Genomic DNA, 23,408 nt, shown 5'->3' with positions numbered 1-23,408 from the left:
GTAGCCGTCTATTTAGCACCACAAACCGATGCTGCCACTAAGACCGCACTCAACGAGCTGTATAAGGCCATAAGCAAATAAGAAAATGCTCATCCAGAAGCGGTGCTCCTAGTGGCCGGGGACTTTAATGCAGGCAAACTTAAATCCGTTTTACCAAAATTCTACCAGCATGTCACATGTGCAACCAGAGGGGGGAAAAACTCTGGACCACCTTTACTCCACACACACAGATGCATACAAAGTTCTCCCTCATCCTCCCATTTGGCATATCTGACCATAATTCTATCCTCCTGATTCCTGCTTACAAGAAAAAACTAAAGCAGGAACCACCAGTGACTCGCTCAATACGGAAGGGGTCAGATGACACGGATGCTACGCTACAGGACTCTTTTTCTAGCACAGACTGGAATATGTTCCGGGTTTCATCCAATGGCATTGAGTATACCACCTCGGTCATCGGCTTCATCAATAAGTGCATCGACGACGTCATTCCCACAGTGACCGTACGTACATATCCCAACCAGAAGCCATGGTTTATAGGCAACATCCACATCGTGCTAAAGGCTAGACCGCCCACTTTCAAGTAGTGAGACACTAATCCGGACCCTTATAAGAAATCCCGCTACACCCTCAGTCTCCTCTGAACAGCTGATGTTGTGTCTGTCACTGGAACTCTGTGAAGTAGTTATTTGGGCTGCAATCTCAGGTGCAGTTAACTCTAATGAACTTATCCTCTGCAGCAGAGGTAACTCTGGGTCTTCCTTTCCTGTGGCGGTCCTCATAAGAGCTAGTTTCATCATAGCGCTTGATGGTTTTTACGACCGCACTTGAAGAAACTTTTCAAGTTCTTAATTTTCCTTATTGACTGACCTTCATGTCTTAAAGTAATGATGGACTATTGTTTCTCTTTGCTTATTTGAGCTGTTCTTGCCATAATATAGACTTGGTATTTTACCAAATAGGGCTATCTTCTGTATACCACCCTACCTTGACACAACACATCTGATTGGCTCAAACGCATTAAGAAGGAAATAGATTCCACTATTTAAATTAACACCTGTTAATCGAAATGCATTCCAGGTGATTAGCTCATGAAGCTGGTTGAGAGAATGCCAGGACTGTGCAAAGCTGTCATCAAGGCAAAGGTTGGCTACTCTGAAGAATCTCAAATATAGTGTATTTTGATTTTTTAAATACTTTTTTGGGGTTACTACATGATTCCATATATGTTAACTTCATAGTGTTGATGTCTTCACTATTATTCTACAATGTAGAAAATAGTAAAAATCAAGAAAAACCCTTGAATGAGTAGGTGTCCAAACTTTTGACTGGTACCGTGTTTATATATGTCTATTTTACATGTATTTGCAGTGCATTTGCAAAGTATTCAGACCCCTTCCCCTTTTCCACATTTTGTTACATAACAGCCTTATTGTAAAATGTATTAAATACTATTTTTCCTCATCAATCTACACACCACATAATGACAGTGAAAACAGGTTTCTAGACATTTTGCAAATTTGTTAAAAATAAAAAACAAATACCTTATTTACATAAGTATTCAGACCCTTTGCAATGAGACTCAAGGTTGAGCTCAAGTGCATCCTTTTTCGATTGATCGTCCAAAATTCAATTAATTGGACATGATTTGGAAAGGCACACACCTGTCTATGTAAGGTCCCACAGTTGACAGTGCATTTCAGAGCAAAAACCAAGCAATGAGGTCGAAGGAATTGTCCTTAGACCTCCAAGACATGATTGTCTTGAGGCACAGATCTGGGGAAGGGTACCAAAAAATGTCTGCAGCATTGAAGGTCCCCAAGAACACAGTAGCCTCCATTCTTAAATTGAAGAAGTTTAGACCCAACAAGAGTTCCTGGAGCTGGCCGCCTGGCCAAACTGTGCAATCTTGGAAGGGCCTTGGTCAGGGAGCTGACTAAGAACCTAATGGTCACTCTGACAGAGCTCCAGAGTTCCTCTGTGGAGAAGGATGTCCTTCTGGAAGGTTATCCCACCTCTGCAGCACTCCACAAATCAGGCCTTTGTGGTAGAGTGGCCAGACGGAAGCCACTCCTCAGTAAAAGGTATATGACAGCCCGATTGGAGTTTGCCAAAAGGCACCTAAAGGACTTTCAGACCATGAGAAACAAGATTGCCAAGCGTCATGTCTGGAGGAAACATGTCACCATCCCTATGGTGAAGCATGGTGGTGGCAGCATCATGCTGTGGGGATGTTTTTCAGCGGGAGTGACTGGGAGACAGGATCCAGGGTAAAGTGCAGAGAGATCCTTGATGAAAACCTGCTCCAGAGCACTCAGGACCTCAGACTGGAGCGAAGGTTCACCTTCCAACTGGACAACGTCCCTAAGCATACAGCCAAGACAACGCAGGAGTGGCTTCGGGACAAGTCTCTGAATGTCCTTGAGTGACCCAGCCAAGAGCCCGGATTGAACCAAATCAAACATCTTTGGAGAGACCTGAAAATAGTTGTGCAGCGACGCTCCCCAATCAACCTGGCAGAGCTTGAGAGGATCTGCAGAGAAGAATGGGAGAATCTCCCCAAATACAGGTTTGCCATGTTTGTAGCGTCATACCCAAGAAGACTTAGGGCTGTAATCACTGCCAAAGGTGCAAAGTAATGAGTAAAGGGTCTGAATACTTATGTAAATGTTATATTTCAGTTTTTTCTGTAGACGTTTTTTAAAATAAATTTGCAAACATAAAAAAAAAAAAAAAAGTTTTTGCTTTGTCATTATGGGGTATTGTGTGTAGATGGAGGATAAAAAAAATAATAATCTGTTTTAGAATAAGGCTATAATGTAACAAAATGTGGAAAAAGTCAAGGGGTCTGAATGCTTTCCGAATGCACTGTAATCCCTTATTCTTAGTACTAAACGGTCTCCATATATACTTCCAGACATTTTTTTAAACTGGTACCGGGGGACCTTCAGACGAGTTTTGTGAGGCCTATGGGTCATCCTAGAGCTAAACGTGTTCATGAGAGTCTCACCTTCCCACAGAGGAGTCAAATTAGTGTTTAGTTCAAATTGTTTGAACGCTACGTACAGAAGTTAGCAGATCGGATCTTCCGTCAGACTGGTCCCAAGACACTTGTGGGGGTCGAAGAACAAAACTGAGAACACCATCGTGTTCGTGGGAGTCTTTCTTTCCATAGAGGGGTCATAATAGTTTTGTAGGCCAAACCATTCAGATGTTACAGACAATTATTTTGAGAAGACCGATTTTCGGGATATCTCATGGTCTGACAAACACCGCTCTGTCACCTTTCACCGCAGATGCGGAAGTGCGACATCGGCGGATGAGGTGGGTTGAGACGCATCCAATGCAAAAAAAAGTTATCTAGCTTAAACTGACAGACTTTTATGGAGCTTTTTTTATTATGCTAATAAGATATCTACGGGGGCGTGGACATTGACTCTATGGGTTAACCAACTGACAGAAAACCAACTAACTGACCATCAAATTCCCTTCCATTGACCAGCTGACCATCTCAACCCCTGCCATTGAGCATCTGACCAATCTATCCCCATAGATGTATCATAGGCAGGGCTCAATCACTTCACCCTTTAGCCTTTAGGTTCCCAGCGGAGGGAGACAGCAGATGGGAGGGGAGCCAGCGGAGGGGAGACAGGGAAAGGGAGGGCAGACAGGGGAGCCAACGGAGGGGAGGGAGGGGAGACAGCGGAAGGGAGGAAGGGGAGGGGAGACAGCAGAGGGGAGGTAGGGGAGACGGCGGAGGGGGGAGGGGATGGAGTGGAGACTGGAGGGAATCCAGTGGAGGGGAAGGGAGCCAGCGAACAGGAGGGAGGGTGGACGTGGCTGAAGGAGTTTTTATTGGGAGTAGTCCCGTGTGTGTGTGTGTGTGTGTGGTGCACAGGAAATGGACTCTGTCACCCCACATGTATTACTGTCTGCTGATTGCAGGTGCTGTGTGTGTGTGGGTCTACTTGCCTTGTGTGATGCAGGTGTCTTGTTTTGTGTGTCTATGTAATTCAGGTGTGTATGTTTGTGTGTGTGTGTACCTGTTTCCTCATGCCTTAGTGGATTGGTCACAAACCGTTTCTGAGCCAAGATTATTTTCTGAGTCAAAATGAAGGCCGAGGTCTACCACTCAGATTTGTTTTTAAAACATTACTTAAAAAACGTAAGCCTATGTAACATTAACTTCTTAAAAACGGGCCTGTAACAATGAGGTTTGTGTAGTTGGCTATAGGCTCAATATTGGCTATTCTTAAATTGCCCTGCCAATGTTGTTCTTCTCAGACCATTTTAAAATGATTTTTTTAACTATATATTATATTTTAGAGCTAAACAACTGACATGTACGTGTTTGTGAGACTCTCACCTTTCCACAGAGGGGTCATATTAGTGTGTAGTTCAAACTGTTCGGATGCTACAGACAGAAATTGGCAGATTATATTTCAAAACGTGAGGTATATGATCACACTGGTCATCGATCGTTTATTGTATTACTTGAGGCATAAATTGAAGTCATTTTTTTTTTTTTTTTGAGAATGAGAACCGCTGCACCAAGTCATGTTATACATGTGACCAGAGAACGGGAAATACTCCTCGTTGTTAGAAAGACACAACATCTGACTTGACCCTCTATGCACTCTCACAGGGCCCTACACTCCAACATACAAACACTCAATTCATAATTTGCTCACACATACATAATATGCACGTATATTTATACTGATTTTACACACATGCACAGCCAAGCCACTAACATACAATCATCATATACACTGCTACAACTCCATTTATCATATATCCTGATGCCTAGTCACCTTACCCCTATACATATCCACCTCTATCACTCCAGTATCCATGCACGTTGTAAATATAGAGCTGACTGACCATGTATATAGTATGCTTACTTACTTTCTCGTTGTTATTTCTAGTATTACATTGTTATTGATTACTGCACTCTTGGGTTTAGAGCTCGCAAGAAAGGCATTTCACTGTACTTAACCACGCAAGTCTATCGATACACTTTGTGGAGTGAGTGGATAGGGAGAGAGCGTTTTATGGCTTGTAAATGTTGAATAAAGTGTTGACAGTGCTGAATAAAATCTTAAACATGATCTCACTCATAAATACAGCCATTTGCTGAATTTGTTGATAGTCTCGCTCTAGTCATGTTTTGAAATCTCACACAATAGAGACGACTATCAACTTCGCTGTGGGCTGGTGGAAGCTGCAGACACTGATCTGAGCTATCTGATTGGCCAGCGGTAGGCCTATAGGTGCACTTGATTTGCTCTCCGGGTCTGCCGGGTAGGCGAAGTTTGTACCTTCAGATCCATGAAACGGCTCGCATTGCATTTGAATCGTGTGTGTGTGTGTGTGTGTGTGTGTGTGTGTGTGTGTGTGTGTGTGTGTGTGTGTGTGTGTGTGTGTGTGTGTGTGTGTGTGTGTGTGTGTGTGTGTGTGTGTGTGTGTGTGTGTGTGTGTGTGTGTGTGTGTGTGTGTGTGTGTGTGTGTACAGTTGAAGTCGGAAGTTTACATACGCTTATGTTGGAGTCATTACAACTCGTTTTTAAACCACTCCACAAATTTCTTGTTAACAACTATAGTTTTAGCAAGTCGGTTAGGACATCTACTTTGTGCATAACACAACTCATTTTTCCAACAATTGTTTACAGACAGATTATTTCACTTATAATTCACTGTATCACAATTCCAGTGGGTCAGAAGTTTACATACACTAAGTTGACTGTACCTTTTAAACAGCTTGGAAAATTCCAGAAAATTATGTCATGGCTTTAGAAGCTTCTGATAGGCTAATTGACATCATTTGAGTCAATTGGAGATCTATCTTAAGGCCTACCTTCAAACTCAGTTTGCTTGACATCATGGGAAAATCTAAAGAAATCAGCCAAGACCTCAGAAAAAACATAGTACACCTCCACAAGTCTGGTTCATCCTTGGGAGCAATTTCCAAATGCCTGAAGGTACCACGTTCATCTGTACAAACAATAGTACGCAAGTATAAACACCATGGGACCATGCAGCCATCATACCGCTCAGAAAGTAGACGTGTTCTGTCTCCTAGAGATGAACGTACCTTGGTGCGAAAAGTGCAAATCAATCCCAGAACAACAGCAAAGGACCTTGTGAAGATGCTGGAGGAATCAGGTACAAAGGTATCTATATCCACAGTAAAACGAGTCCTATATCGACATAACCTGAAAGGCCGCTCACTAAGGAAGAAGCCACTGCTCCAAAACCTCCATAAAAAAGCCAGACTACGGTTTGCAACTGCACATGGGGACAAAGATTGTACTTTTTGGAGAAATGTTCTCTGGTCTGATGAAAATAAAATAGAACTGTTTGGCCATCGTTATGTTTGGAGGAAAAAGGGGGAGGCTTGCAAACTATAGTTTGCTAACAAGAAATTTGAGGAGTGGTTGAAAAACGAGTTTTAATGACTCCAACCTAAGTGTATGTTAACTTCCGACTTCAAGTGTGTGTGTGTCTGTGTGTGTGAATATATGTATGTATATACAGTATTTCCTGAGCTTTAAAAAATATCCTAGATATAGAACAGACCCTTGTTTCTTATGATTTATTTTTTTACTGTATTTTTTGCCATTTCATGAATGTATTATTCATTCTGTTTCTCTGTGCTATAGAAGTAAAAGTCAAATTAAATATTTTAGCAAATCATTTTTTTTATTTTTTTTAACCTAAACTGGTCCTAAAATTCAAAATCTATCTAGAGTTAATGTGCTTCTGACATTTTGACAGCTCCGGTAGAGTTGCATTGATAGTGGGACAAGGGTGCACTGTTCACACTCCACACATAGACTTGGTATGAACTGCTGTCCATCATAAGCAATGAATGTGACTTATTCTACCTTGTCATGGTGATTTAGCTTAAGTTTAAGATTGCAATGGTTCTTAAGATTGTTAAATTACATGACCCTGAACTCATGTGCCCTCTGTCATTGTTTTCCTCAGGTCACCTGTTCTATAAGTTTGGCATCACTGAGTCAGATTGGTACCGTATCAAGCAGAGCATCGACTCCAAGTGTCGCACTGCGTGGAGACGCAAGCAGCGTGGCCAGAGTCTGGCGGTCAAGAGCTTCTCCAGACGTAGCGCCAACGCACCGGGAAGCTCAGGTAATTCCTAGAAATAGCAAGCGTGTGTGTGTGTGCGTGCGCACTCACACATCTTTTCACTTATGTGTATGTAAGGAATCCAGTGAGTAATGCAGAGTGTAGCAGATGGTTATAATCTCCACAACACAACAACGCCTCCTGTCCTCCCCTCCCTGAGATCCATCACCTCTCAACCCTGACCGGAGAGAGTGGGACAACAAGTGAAACCCAAATATCCTGTGAGCCCACTGTGTGTACATTGTAGAATCACAGCCCGCTCTCCTCCCAGGCCACACACACCCCACCAGAGCACACACACCACTATAAAGTAAACACACACACACACACTCCAGAGCAAGTTCTCTCATACTCCTCTTAATAAAACTGCTTCGAAGTTAGACTAATGGGCTGGAAAGAGGTGGCTGGGCCTGTTTTTAAACAGTTATTTATTAATGAACGGGGAGAGAGGGCTAACACAAAGTACAGTCTCCACGAGCCACCTGGCTCTCGCCTCACTGCCAATGACTGGGCTGTGGAGGATTTATATACTGCAATACTTGGACTGTATCCCAAATGGCAACCTATTCCCTATATGGTGTACTACTTTTGACCAGGGCCCATTGGGCTCTCTCTGGTCAAATGTAGTGCACTATAGGTAACTGACATAATAAAGGAAACTCCAACATAAAGTGTCTCAATAGAGCGTTGGGCCACCACGATCCAGAACAGCTTCAATGCAACTTGGCATAGATTCTACAAGTGTCTGGAACCTAATTGGAGGGATGCGACACCATTGTTCCACAAGAAAATCAATTTTTTGGTGTTTTGTTGATGGTGGTGGAAACCGCTGTCTCAGGCGCCGCTCCAGAATCTACTATAAGTGTTCAATTGGGTTGAGATCTGGTGACTGAGACGACCATATGGTTTACATCGTTTTCATGCTCATCAAACCATTCAGTGAACACTCGTGCCCTGTGGATGGGGGCATTGTCATCCTATGGGGGCAAAGTCATAGTAGACAAAAAAATCGCCACAAATAATGACCTGCCCAGCATTTTTATATATGACCCTAAGCATGATGAGATGTTAATTGCTTAATTAACTCAGGAACCAGATCTGTGTGGAAGCACCTGCTTTCAATATACTTTGTATCCCTCATTTACTCATGCGTGTCCATTATTTTGGCAGTTACCTATATATAAGGTAAAGGGTGCCATTTGGGACCTGTATGTTTATGCTGTAGGATGGGAGAAAGACCTCTCACTGGCAGTAAACACAATGTCTATGATATGAGCTGCACCAAGCAGATATCTGTGCTACATATGTTTTGTCTATCATGATATGATTATTTTGAGTGAATTCTTTAGGCCTACTTTGTCACTTCTCAGTGTGGTGTGATCAAGCTAGCAACAAAAAACCCATATTCTCATAGCGAGCAGGCACACACGCATGCACCAGTGTAAACACACACACACACACACACACAGTGAGATAATAGATGAAGCTGTGGTGGGGCGATGGGGGACTTTATGGTGTGTGATAGTTGTTGGTGTTTAGACTGAGGCAGGGAGTTTATGTTTGACGGCTCATTCATATGTGTGTGTGTGTGTGTGTGTGTTTTGGATTGCTAGCTTGAGAGTCCTTGTGTTATTTTGACATGTTTGAAACAGTGTAAACACACCGCATCATCCAGCAGATGCCCTGGGCTCAGTTTTCCAAAAGCCTCTTAAGGCTAAGTTCATCGTTTCCCAAAACCATTGTCACTAATGTTGCAATTGAACGCGTGTTAATCATTGACTGCCTTAGACCACTCGTAGAGCAGTTAAGTGCATGTTTAGATGCATTTCCCCCAGATCTCTACTAAACATAGAATCAAGATGTTTATCTGTCTCTCTGTGACTGCCGATAACTTCAAAACGAAGTTGACTACAAATACAAAGTTACCAATGTCTTTTCAGTTGTTACAAACAAGTGAAGGATAAAAAGATGCGTGAAATGAAAACCAAGAATACTGCATTAAAAGATAAATAGCCTACCAGAAGTATAGGCTACATGAGCCTATATATTTCAATGATATATTGATATCAATTTCATGTCCGTTCAATTTAGTTTTATTTGACTACTGTCTGTATTTTGTTGCCTCAATATATTTGATGACGTGTAGCTAACAGGTGTGCCAAATCTTGATTATAGTGCAATATTATTGGGTAAGCATCAGAAAAAGCTGCATCAATATTTGCTGCCATAAGTGATAATATCTCTCTAGGAGCTGATCCGTCATCAGTATTGTGGAATAGTTCTAATGCGCTGATCGGAGAGCAGCGCTGCCTTTCTTTCGAACCTATCATTATCGACACATGCCTCAACAAGGCACTTAGCAAACTTTCTTTCTGCGTGGTGTTTTGGAAAACACATGTTACATCTTCAGCCATTGCACGAAAGATACATCGTTAAAACACTCGTAACCCTAAGTTCCTTCGCTATTGGGAAACCAGGCAATGGGCCGTTGCCAAGTGTTCCTTCAGAGGTGAACGGGGCTCTTCTTTCAGCCTCCAGATGTGTGCTAACCCCCCTCCTCCCTCCAACTAATGGATCTGGGGGAGTCTATCAATTTTCTGATCCTAGATCTGTGACTAAGCTGGGCAACTTCTACCACACCTTACTGTTGTTAACTCATCTGCCCTGTGCTCATGCCCCTCCTCCCCAGAGGGTGGCGCTGTGGTGGAGGCAGCCCAGCAGACTCTACACTACACCCTGGCCAACCAGGCTGTCCAGCAGGTCCAGATCCACCGCATAGGAGAGGACGGACAGGTGCAAGTGGTGAGTGTCACTGTCTCCACCCTCTGTCTCCTCTCTCCTTCCATCTCTTATTCCTGCCCTACTGCCCGATTTCTCTGTTAACCTCTCTCATCCTCTTTCACTTTCCTCTCAGTCTCTCACCAGACCTATTTCTCTCTCGGGTCTTTTTCTCTCTTTCTCCTCTCATGATCCCTCTCTTTCATTTCTATCTGTCACTCCTTTCTCTTATCCTCTTTTTTCCCTCTCCTCTTTTGCACTCCCTATCTTTCTGTCTTGTTCTCGTTCTATCACTCTCTCCTCTCCACACACACACACACACACACACACACACACACACACACACACACACACACACACACACACACACACACACACACACACACACACACACACACACACACACACACACACAACCCTCCTCCAGTTCCTTAGTCATCTGAGAGTCCCAGAGTGAGTCTCTTATCTGTGTTGTGTGGGTAGATCACCTCACCCTACTACACTGAGACTGTCCACCGCTCCACAGGAAGACAGTGTGTCAATGAAGCAGAGTTCCATCATGCTCAGGGATTCGATTGAACAACCTTATACAGCTGTAGGGGTCAGAGGTCACACTCAGGCCCACCACATCACTATGGGTGGGTGGGCCAACAGGAAGTAACCTGTGTCTGATCACTTTCTGTTCCCTGTGCACCTTCATTGAGTCACACTGTGGCTCTATTCCAATGTCCACACTATTACTTAGAATCAAGAAATGTGCTTTGACCTTTTCAGTGTTAATGAGGGAAAGGACCTACAAGTAAATGTTATGTATGCCATTCAAATGTGTTGAAGCCCAACTAAGGAGCAAATACTGTATTACTCCGATATCTCACCTCTTCTACTGGGCTGGACTGTGTTACTGAGGGAAGCAGCAGCTTGATAGCCTGAATGCCAGTCTGTTTGTGCTATCATGCCAACTCATGCCAAAATTATGTTTATAAGCTATTTGAAGATTGCTGTGAGGCCAGTCAGACTGTTTGGCTTGACAATGACAGCAAAATAGTTGGCAAGAGCACAAACAGATCTGAAACCAGGCTAGCAGGTTGACTCTGTCGTATATGTTTATACGTGGTATAGAGGCAGAGAGCGTTGCGGAAAGTGCTGTTAATATTATCTCTATCAGGTCCGTGAGCCGTATATACTAAAACGCTTTCTCAAAAGTCTGGAACCGGTTTCTCAAAAATGGCGAGTGTAGTAATGCATAAAAATACAGGCTAAGGCTGGAATTCCACCCTTGTGGACCAAAAAATAAATAAGTTAACAATCATTATTTGTGTTTCAAATGAAATGTCCAGTTTAGTTTTGAGTCAAAATCCAATGAAAATGCAACATTACAAAATATCTGACTTTTTGATTGATCTTCCTGGTAAACTCCTACTCTGCTTTTATTCAAAGATGATCAGTTCCTCATGTGTTATTAAAGAGGAAGAGGGAGGAGAGGAAGTGGTATCAGGGAGTAGACCTGGGTTCAAATACTATTTGAACTAATGTAAATACTCAATCTGTTTTTAATTGAGCTTGTCTGGCTTAATGGACAAATGTAATAGTCCTAAAACGGCAAACTCCACCTATCTGACACTCCAGGCACTCTAGAGCAAATGTTCGAAGTACATTTTGAAAGATTTAAAGTAGTATTGGACTCCAGTCCTCGAATACCCTCAATAGCACACATTTTTGTTGTTGCCTGATTCAACTCATCAAGGGCTTGATGACTAGTTGACAAGTTGAATCTGGTGTGTTGTACAGGGCTACAACAAAAATGTGTGCTGTTGGGGGTACTCAAGGTCGGACGATAATTGGTAAACACTGTTCTAGAGTATTAGTTGGTGCAGCCGAGCTTAAAATGTACGAGTGCTGCTAATGCAGTTGAGGAAATGTAAAGCATATGATCTGGCAGGCAGTGACAGCAGCGAGGTTCAGACTAGTGGCTGATGGTGGAGGGGGGAAAGTGGACTCACTAACTGTATGTGTTAACGGTGCCAGAAGAGTAGTGCACATTATAGTACACACACACACCTCATATTGTGAGGTCTGTCTGTCTGTCTGTCTGTCTGTCTGTCTGTCTGTCTGTCTGTCTGTCTGTCTGTCTGTCTGTCCTGTCTGTCCTGTCTGTCTGTCCTTCTTTCTTTCTTTCTTTCATTCATCTTGTTCTCTCTCCATTATCAGATCCCTCAGGGACATCTCCACATTGCCCAGGTGCCACAGGGGGAAGAGGTGCAGATCACACAGGACAGTGAGGTAAGTGTTTCTGTTTGTCCCTCTGTCTGTTTGTCTGTCTGTCAGTCCATCCGTTTGTCTGTCTATCCGGGTATCCCAGTCAGTAAATCGGAAGTGCACGGTAATAGTCAGTAATGGTAGCAAGTATTAAAGTCATTAGGCAGGAGTTCACCGCAAGCAGATGTTAAATGTTAAGAGTGCTTGTTTATATCTACTGCCTGCTTATGCATGGGTCATTATACTATTTGTTTCCACATAATACCCAGGTGGCCTGTGTCTCTCACCAGACAGCCTTGCATGCAGACAATGGCTTGACTCTATGAGAATCTGACCCAAAACCACACCAAGTGTCTGAGAAAGAATTCTCTGCCTCAGCATCATAGTTAAACATTTTGTTTAATAAGATGTGGGGGAGAGATATTTATTTCAAGGCGCCACTGCGCGCGCGCACGCACATACACACACTTGAGTAGACACATATACATACGCTCATATATACACACAAACTTGAATATACACACACGCGTGCGCACAAACACACACACACTTGAATACTCATGCACAAAAGCATACCTAAACTCACTCAAACAAACAAATAAACACGGGCACTCATGCAAATAGGGCTGACACACTGACCAGGTATTCTACAGAGGTTCTTAACCTGTACAAGCAAAGAGTAGCGAGAAGGAGAGAGCAAGAGAGACGGAGAAAGAAAAGCTCCAAAAGCCTTTCTGCTCTTTGTGATTGGATGACAGAAATGCTTTTGTTGTTGTCTCTCCCACTCAATGATCTTGTTTGTTTTGGGAGTTCATAGCTTAGCAACAAAATCCCACTTCTCCCAATTGCCACTCACAGTGTGTGGAACAGGGCACTCCTCATCAAAGCCATTGGTTTCAACATGTTGGAGAAGGAAATGAGGCTATTTGGGAGACATTACCATGCTGCCTGTCCATATGGCAGCTCAGCTGGCATTGGATATGTATGAAATACAATTAGAAACTAAAATAGCGCAGAGGGAATGAATGGGGCTTATTTGGGCTTGTTTTTAATGTGGTGTTGCTAATGTCATGTGACTGTGATGCTGTCTGATTGATCTCTCTCTCTCTCTCTCGCTCAGGGGAACCTTCAGATCCACCAGGTGCATGTTGGGCAGGATGGACAGGTAAGTCCCTTCACTCCCTACAGTAACTCTCCCCTCAGGTTTTACCCCCAAGCTTCTTCACGGAAAATATTTGCAATGAAACACGAACTAGCGCTTGTTATTGGACGAGTCCATGTTGCCCATCCCTGTTTGGTGCCTAACAGAACAAAATGACCCATGGAGGTTTAGTTTAGTTCCCACAAATTCTTCATTACTTCTGGGTTACCTCCATGTGCTGGTCCTCCTCTTTCCTGTGGATCCTTCAAACACACAGAGAGGAGCTACAGCATTTATCCATCCCTGTCTGATCTGTCTCTCTCTCTCTCTCGAATGTCTTTATTTCTCTCAAATGTCTTTCTTTTTCTCAAATGTCTTTCTCTGTCTCACTTACCCAGCCTCTCTCGCCTTCTGTCTCACATGCTTTCTCAACTTCCTGTCAGTCTTTCCCCTCTGTCCATCCCTCCCTTCTCTCTTTGTGGGTAGAGGAATGGATGGTGTGTTTGGTGTTCTTCCTGTTTCTGTTCTTCCTGTTTCTCTGTTCTTTCCTTTGGGATCAAAGAGAGACTCCTGATCAAAGCACCAGGGCTGTGTGATGATCACAGATCACACATCACAGGTGGGCGCTGTGCAGACCAGGCATTATTTCATATTCATGATCTCATTGCGATCGTCTAGAAGCCTGGCCGTAGAGGAAGTGTCTCACTCTCTTTCTCCCGCTCCCTAGACTGTTTTTCTCTGTGAGGATATATATGTGTGTGTGTGTACAGGACCGATTGTGTGAAGTTAAGTCTTTCTCAGCTTATGAGAACTGTTTTTATTAAACCCAAGCTATTTTTAAGCCAATTAGCTCACCCCTTATTCCAAGGTGCTCTCTGTGTTTGGAGAGGAGCGAGAGTTGGGTGGGGAACTCCAATAGTCCTACCAACTCCGAACTCTAGACTAGAGTTAATGGCCCTAGGGGTGCCAATGGTACTTTCCACAATATGGTAGTGTATCAGTTATCAACCGATATTCAACTCCAGCTGTTCTCAGTATCTCCATAACTCCTTGAACTCAGTGACTCTCAAATGAGTGTAAGTTGAAGTCTAGCCTTGTTGTTGACTTTGAAGGCAAAAGCACTAACAGATCTGGGACCAGGCTAGCTTGGATCAGAGTTATTGGATCCATTCGTCTGTTCTAGACAGGGCCTCAGTTTGAGTCTCTGTAATGACACCTGTGTGTGTGTGTGTGTGGCATGGTTTTGGTTTGTATTAGATCTGCATTTCAAGCGGCATTGTTTTTTACATGTGTTCTCATTTCCACAGATTAGGTATTTGTCCCTTACCTCTTTACAGAAACACACACACACACACACACACACACACACACACACACACACACACACACACACACACACACACACACACACACACACACACACACACACACACACACACACACACACACACACACACACATTGAGACGGAGACACACACACACATCCTCAGATGAACCGGTCGTTGAGTCCGGTGGGCGTGACGGCACAGCAGCATTCCGGACTGTTTATCTTTTGTATCTTGGCTCCGGTTACGACTGTTCTGGTTCTGATTTTGAAGCCTCCTTAACCCAAGTCCTACAGTAGTTTTACAACCCTGTTTCTGATGTTATTCAGCAATAACCTGTTGTTAACTCTTAGGCTTTCTGCCAGTACATCTCACTTGTCAGGATAGGGCTAGTTCCTCATCGGTTTGACTATCAAATGCACACACACTCACACTCATCCACCACCACGGCATGTAGCCTAGCGGTTAAGAGCGTTGGGCCAGTAACCGAAAGGTCGCTGGTTCGAATCCCTGTGCTGGCAAGGTGGAGACGTTGATTAAGGCAGCCCCCCACACCTCTGATTAAGAGGGGTTGGGTTAAATGCAGACGGCACATTTCGGTTGAGTGCATTCAGTTGTGCAGTTGACTAGGTATCCCCCTTTCCCACCCACACACATTCCTCTGTAAGCCTGATGTAAAACACCAACTCCTGCCATGAACACTAGATCCTACCATACTGTGCAAAGTCCCTCTGAAGAGCAGAGTGTGTGTTAGAGCTTGGGTTGCAAAGAGTCTGAAACTTTCTGGACATTTTCCATGGGAAGTTAAGCCCGGGAATTTTGGAAATGTTGCTTAAATTCATAAAAAAGCTAACTTTTTTATGGGATACACATAAGGCAATTCTAGGTCTTGTGGCATATTTTCGTTAAACTTCCCCAATTCAATGGAATTGCAACCCTCTGCATACACAGTGCACTCTTCCATCACATGTACAGCTGATTCTCAAGATCTTGCACACTAATGAGATGCTATTGAGCCCACACTACTACACTGTCTGAGACAAGGACTACATGCTTTCTGGTAAGTTAACGATGACAATACTGGGTGGGGTGAATATATTTTATATGACATACATGATTTTTTGATAACTAGTAAATAGTAGCCTACAGCAGTGTGTTTAAATCATATCTAACTTGTTAACAATTTCTGCTAGTTAGTTTTTGCTACCATGTGGGGTTTAGCTTGCTTGAGACTGCTGAGGAGTGTTTTCCATACATGTTTCATTTTAAAACCATTTATCTTACAAATTAGTTGTTTAATCTAACTGCTTAACTATTTATCTGTACATGGAATTGTATTTGGGGGTTTTTTACACTTTTTTTTCTGGTCTTTATAGGAAAATGCCACGGGAACTTTCTGATGTGTGGAGACATTTCACTGCAGCTAATGTAGATGGAAAAGCTGTGTACATTTGCAAATACTGTGCCAAATCATATGTGAAGAATGCAACAAAGATGCAGAATCATCTGGCCAAGTGCATAAAGTTCCCTCAGCGCTCACAACAAGCAACCTCTGACAACAGTCCCTCTACTTCTATTCAAGGTGAAAATTATGAATCAGACACCTTATCAATAGCAACAGCTCATGGTCCTCCTGGAATCAGATGTTTTTTTCACTCAATGGAGGAACGTAGTCAGAGAAATGGTGATGAATGTCTTGCTCGAGCTGTGTATGCAACTGGTTCACCTCTGATGCTCACAGGCAATGTGTATTGGAAGAGATTTCTGAATGTTCTTCGCCCAGCATACACCCCTCCAACCAGACATGCTTTATCTACTATTTTGCTGGATGGAGAGTTCAACAGAGTTCAAGTGAAGGTCAAGCAAATCATAGAGATAGCAGACTGTATTGCAATCCTCTCTGATGGGTGGTCGAATATTCGTGGGCAAGGAATAATTAACTACATCATCTCCACCCCTCAACCAGTATTCTACAAGAGCACAGACACAAGGGACAACAGACACACCAGTCTCTACATTTCAGATGAGCTGAAGGCAGTCATCAATGACCTTGGACCACAGAAGGTATTTGCACTAGTGACAGATAATGCTGCAAACATGAAGGCTGCTTGGTCTTAAGAGGAGTCCTACCCTCACATCACACCCATTGGCTGTGCTGCTCATGCATTGAATCTGCTCCTCAAGGACATCATGGCACTGAAAACAATGGATACACTCTACAAGAGAGCCAAGGAAATGGTTAGGTCATCAAGTTATAGCAGCAATCTACCTCAGCAAGCAAACTGAGAAGAATAAGAGCACCACATTGAAGCTGCCCAGCAACACCCGTTGGAGTGGTGTTGTCATGTTTGACAGTCTCCTGGGGGGAAGTAGTCTCTCATATCACAGTCTGCTGATATGGACAGCCCCATCAATAGGATCCTCCTGGATGATGTATTTTGGGAGAGAGTGGTAAGCAGCCTGAAACTCCTGAAACCAATAGCCATTGCACGGATTGAGGGAGACAATGGCACTCTGTCTGATGTTCAGACTCTGCTTGCAGATGTAAGAGAAGAAATCCGTACTGCCCTGCCCACTTCACTGTTGCTCCAAGCAGAGGAAACTGCAGTTCTGAAATGCATCAAAGACTTCTGCCTGAAGCCCATACACGCTGCAGCGTACATTTTGGACCCCAAGTATGCTGGCAAGAGCATTCTGTCTGGTGCAGAGATCAACAAGGCCTATGTTGCCATCACTACCGTGTCTCGCCACCTTGGCCTGGGTGAGGGCAAGGTTCTTGGCAGTCTGGCGAAGTACATCCAAAGCAAGGGCTTTGGGATTGAGATGAAATATGGCAGTCATGCCAACATATCTCATCAGCCACCTGGTGGAAGGGACTTTGTGGAACTGAGGCTCTTTCCCCAGTTGCCTCCATCATCCTCCAAATCCCACCAACATCAGCCGCATCAGAGCGCAACTGGTCCTTGTTTGGGAACACACACACCAAATCACGCAACAGGCTGATCAATTCAAGAGTTGAAAAATTGGGGACCATCTGGGCAAATTTGAGTCTTTTTGAGCCTGACAACGAGCCATCCTCAACAAGGTTGGAAAGTGACAGTGAAGATAAGGCCTCAGAGTCTGATGTTCAAGAGGTGGACATTGAGGAGGTCCAGAGAGAAGACATGGACAACCAAAGCTTTAGTTTCTAGACTATCATTTTGTGTATGTTGAAAACATTTTTGGGAGATGTGATGGATCCTTCAATATTCCCTTTCTTTTGATGTTCAGTGAAATCATCCCATGTGAAGAGTCAACTCATTTAATTAAATTTCAATTCTTTTAACTAAATAGTTAAAAATATTTTTTTTTGGAAGGATTTAATCATTTTCAAATATGTCTACTTATGATAAGGTTTATGTTTATTGTGGAGCGATAGAGCAGGAGTGGTAGAGATACTCTGAATGATCGGCCATGAAAAGCCAACTGACATTTACTCCTGAGGTGCTGACCTGTTGCACCCTCAACAACCACTGTGATTATTATTATTTGACCCTGCTGGTCATCTATGAACATTTGAACATCTTGGCCATGTTCTGTTATAATCTCCACCCGGCACAGCCAGATGAGGACTGGCCACCCCTCATAGCCTGGTTCCTCTCTAGGTTTCTTCCTAGGTTCTGGCCTTTCAAGGGAGTTTTTCCTAGCCACCGTGCTTCTACACCGGCATTGCTTGCTGTTTGGGGTTTTAGGCTGGGTTTCTGTACAGTACTTTGTGACATCAGCTGATGTAAGAAGGGCTTCATAAATACATTTGATTGATTGATTTCTGTCTCCACATAGTATGGTAAGTATATCCAATGCAAAAAACATCTACATTTAAATGGTATTAATATTAATTTGCATATATTTCACATATTCCCGTTAATTCCCATGGAAAGTTTCCACCTTTGAATATTCCCCAAAATGTGCAACACTAGTTAGATCTAAGTGTCCCTCCCAGTGGCAGAGTGTCGCTGACTAGGGTTGTGTCCCAAATGGCACCCTATCCTCTACTATATAGAGGACTACTTTTGACCAGAACCCTGTAGGCCCTGCTCAAAGGTAGTGCACTACATAGGGAAAAGGGTGCCATTTGAGAGGCACACTAGCTGTGTATAGGGACTTAACGAGGCAGGACCTCTATCCCCCTGGCAGAACATGAGAACCCACTCTTTTCTTTTCACGCTTAACTTTATAGGTCCTATTTTGATTGTGTCTGTAAAATGATATGAGGCCAGTGCCAAAACAAACACACACTGACTTATTCTTCTAACCTTGTGTTCCAGGTCTGGCTTTTCACACACACAGATATGGACACACACACAGTGACTCAAGGGTATCTTCCCCTCCTTGCTAGTGTGTTTTCCCAGGGAGTGAGACAGGAATAGCACTAGCTGACTCTGTCAGTATTGTTCTCATACGAGCCTGGTGTGTTTTTATGTGTGACTGATTGCTTTGAACGTTGATGCAACCCAGATCAGATTAAAGGATACACACACACACACACACGGAGAAAGGCACAGAGGAACGGAGCGTGAAGTTGTTTCACTTCTGACTTATGAGTCACTTACTTATAAGTGAAGTCAGGTTTGTCAGATTAACTCGATTTGATTGCATCCCGGATTGTGTTCTGTTCATTGTGCGTCGGTAATGATGATTACTCTAACATGGTGAGAGCATAGCACACATTGCCAAAAGACCAAGGCACTGCATCTCAGTGCTCGAGGCGTCATTACAGACCCTGGTTTGATTCCAGGCTATATCACAACCGGCTGTGATTGGAAGTCCCATAGGGCGGCGCACAATTGGCCCAGTGTTGGCCGTCATTGTAAATAAGAATTTGTTCTAAACTGACTTGCCTAGTTAAAATAAAGGTGAAATAAATAAATAAAAAATATAATAAATTAATCCACTACAATATACAAGGCCTGTTTCTGAGTACGTAGGCTACAGCTACACTTAATATCTGTGTGATGTCATTGTTGCTCCAGCGCAGTGGGATACTGCTCACTCAGGCTATGTTAGTGTAGCCTATATCACACTGCTGGAAGACCTCCACATCTCCCCCCTATGCTCTCTCTTATCTTGTTCTTTTCATCTCCTTTTGGTTATAGATAGGGCCAGTCTATCAGGCAGCAGGGTGCTTCCTTTTGCAACGCTCACTACCTCTCGTCACAGCTGCAGACTGCTGCCCCCTAGTGACGGGGTGGTTGATGAGTGTGTGTGTCTGGTGGTGGGAGGGTGGGTGCATATGTGTGTGGTGGCGGGGATGCTATGTTTCATGTGGTGACTGGTGTTTCTGTGGCAGTGGGATCCACTGTGGTCGCTTGGGAGATTGTGGCTTGTGTAAGGGGTGTGTATTCTTGGTCCAGACAGAGCAGTTGTATTATAGGCCTGTGTCATTGCAGTGTTGTGTGTGTTTACATACTGGGGTTGTGACTCCCTGTTAGAGGTCTGCAGGCTAGTTGTTGGGTGAGGGTGGAAGAAGGGCTCTGGGGTTAAAGGGGAACAGAGAGAGGGAAAGACAGATAAGACGGTTTTAGCCAAACAGAGATAGTTTATAAAGCTGAGTGGGATGCAGACTGACCCCCATGTCTGCTCCCTCCTTGCCCTCTACCCTTTACTGCTTGCTAAGGCACAGTGGCACGGTATATCACTCACTGTGTGTGTGTTGGTCTGTGTGCTTGTATGTGTGTGTATCCCTCATATTGGAGAGGGAGAGAAATTCTTGAAAAGATGTTCATGCCGACACTGAGGGGAAATTGAGAGGCAGGCAGAACTCTGTGTCACGCACACACAGAGCTAGACACGAACACAAACACACGATACCTGTGTGGAACTCCTCACACACACACAGAGCTAGACACGAACACAAACACACGATACCTGTGTGGAACTCCTCACGCACACACAGAGCTAGACACGAACACAAACACACGATACCTGTGTGGAACTCCTCACGCACACACAGAGCTAGACACGAACACAAACACACGATACCTGTGTGGAACTCCTCACGCACACACCGAGCTAGACACGAACACAAACACACGATACCTGTGTGGAACTCCTCACGCACACACAGAGCTAGACACGAACACAAACACACGATACCTGTGTGGAACTCCTCACGCACACACAGAGCTAGACACGAACACAAACACACGATACCTGTGTGGAACTCCTCACGCACACACAGAGCTAGACACGAACACAAACACACGATACCTGTGTGGAACTCCTCACGCACACACAGAGCTAGACACGAACACAAACACACGATACCTGTGTGGAACTCCTCACGCACACACAGAGCTAGACACGAACACAAACACACGATACCTGTGTGGAACTCCTCACGCACACACAGAGCTAGACACGAACACAAACACACGATACCTGTGTGGAACTCCTCACGCACACACAGAGCTAGACACGAACACAAACACACGATACCTGTGTGGAACTCCTCACGCACACACAGAGCTAGACACGAACACAAACACACGATACCTGTGTGGAACTCCTCACACACATAAAAGGAGTGACAGTAAGTGCACCTGCGATATGGTCATACAGTTGAAGTCAGAAGTTTACATACACTTAGGTTGGAGTTATTAAAACTCGTTTTTCAACCACTCCACAAATGTCTTGTTAACAAAGTATAGTTTTGGCAAGTCGGTTAGGACATCTACTTTGTGCATAACACAACAAATTTTTCCAACAATTGTTTACAGACAGATTATTTCACTTATAGTTCACTGTATCATAATTCCAGTGGATCAGAAGTTTACATACACTAAGTTGACTGCCTTTAAACAGCTTGGAAAATTCCAGAAAATTATGTCATGGCTTTAGAAGCTTCTGATAGGCTAATTTACATCATTTGAGTCAATTGGATATGTACCTGTGGATGTATTTCAAGGCCAACCTTCAAATTCAGTGCCTCTTTGCTTGACATCATGGGAAAATCTAAAGAAATCAGCCAAGACCTCAAATATGTTTTTGTAGACCTCCACAAGTCTGGTTCATCCTTGGGAGCAATTTCCAAACGCCTGAAGGTACCACGTTCATCTGTACAAACAATAGTACGCAAGTATAAACACCATGGGACCACTCAGCCGTCATACCGCTCAGGAAGGAGACGCGTTCTGTCTCCTAGAGATGAACGTACTGTGGTGCGAAAAGTGCAAATCAATCCCAGAACAGCGAAGGACCTTGTGAAGATGATGGAGGATATAGGTACAAAAGTATCTATATCTACAGTGAAACGAGTCCTATATCGACATAACCTGAAAGGCCGCTCAGCAAGGAAGAAGTCACTCCTCCAAAACCACCATAAAAAAGCCAGACTACGGTTTGCAACTGCACATGGGGACAAAGATCCTACTTTTTGGAGAAATGTCCTCTGGTCTGATGAAACAAAAATAGAACTGTTTGGCCATAATGACCATTGTTATGTTTGGAGGAAAAAGGGGGAGGCGTGCAAGCCGAAGAACACCATCCCAATCTTGAAGCACGGGGGTGGCAGCATCATGTTGTGGGGGTGCTTTGCTGCACGAGGGACTGGTGTACTTCACAAAATAGATTGCATCATGAGGCAGGAAAATTATGTGGATATATTGTGGATATATTGAAGCAACGTCTCAAGACATCAATCAGGAAGTTAAAGCTTGGTCGCAAATGGGTCTTCCAAATGAGCAATGACCCCAAGCAAACTTCCAAAGTTGTGGCAAAATGGCTTAAGGACAACAAAGTCAAGGTATTGGAGTGGCCATCTCAAAGCCCTGACCTCAATCTTATAGAACATTTGTGGGCAGAACTGAAAAAGGGTGTGTGAGCAAGGAGGCCTACAAACCTGACCTCAATCCTATAGAACATTTGTGGGCAGAACTGAAAAAGGGTGTGTGAGCAAGGAGGCCTACAAACCTGACTCAGTTACACCAGCTCTGTCAGGAGAAATGGGCCAAAATCCACCCAACTTATTGTGGAAGGCTACCTGAAACAATTTAAAGGCAATGCTACCAAATACTAATTGAGTGTATGGAAACTTCTGACTCTGTCACGTTCGTCGTAATGTGGAAGAGAGGAGGACCAAGGCGCAGCGTGATACGAATAAATTCTTCTATTTAATGAAACGAAACGAAGAACACTTAAACAAACTTACAAAACAACAAACGAACGTGACGCTATATAATACAGTGCAGACACAGGCAACTAACACATAGACAATAACCCACGAACTACCCAATGAATATGGCTGCCTAAATATGGTTCCCAATCAGAGACAACGATAGACAGCTGCCTCTAATTGAGAACCAATCTAGGCAACCATAGACATATATCACACCTAGACAATAACAAAAACACCTGCATCCCCCATGTCACACCCTGACCTAACTAAAATAATAAAGAAAACAAAGATAACTAAGGCCAGGGCATGACAGACTCACTGGAAATATGATGAAAGAAATAAAAGCTGAAATTAATCATTCTCTCTACTATTATTCTGACATTTCACATTCTTAAAATAAAGTGGTGATCCTAACTGACCTAAGACAGGGAATTTTTACCAGGATTAAATGTCAGGAATTGTGTAAAACTGAGATTAAATGTATTTGGCTAAGGTGTTTGTAAACTTCCAACTTCAACTGTATATGTATACATTCCTTAAGTGATACTGAGGTGACCCACTTGGTGCTCAGGCAGGAGGAAGTGGCTTTGAAAGCGCACATCC

At 43.6% G+C, this 23,408-nt stretch overlaps 1 protein-coding gene across 3 annotated transcripts in view; it reads left to right on the top strand.

Moving 5' to 3' along the window:
- LOC139584513 (protein BANP-like) overlaps nt 1-23,408 on the top strand; it is a 93,342-nt gene that overhangs the window by 24,886 nt on the left and 45,048 nt on the right. For all 3 annotated transcript variants that reach the window (XM_071416470.1, XM_071416472.1, XM_071416471.1), the window contains 4 exons: nt 6,991-7,152; nt 9,839-9,951; nt 12,136-12,207; nt 13,304-13,348. In XM_071416470.1, coding sequence (XP_071272571.1) covers nt 6,991-7,152; nt 9,839-9,951; nt 12,136-12,207; nt 13,304-13,348 — 392 coding nt within the window. The remainder of the gene's footprint in view (nt 1-6,990; nt 7,153-9,838; nt 9,952-12,135; nt 12,208-13,303; nt 13,349-23,408) is intronic.

The sequence above is a fragment of the Salvelinus alpinus genome, chromosome 9 (assembly GCF_045679555.1).
Source record: "Salvelinus alpinus chromosome 9, SLU_Salpinus.1, whole genome shotgun sequence".
NCBI lineage: Eukaryota > Metazoa > Chordata > Actinopteri > Salmoniformes > Salmonidae > Salvelinus > Salvelinus alpinus.
Note: the sequence above shows the minus strand (reverse complement) of the source record. Positions and strands in the feature narration are given on the sequence as shown.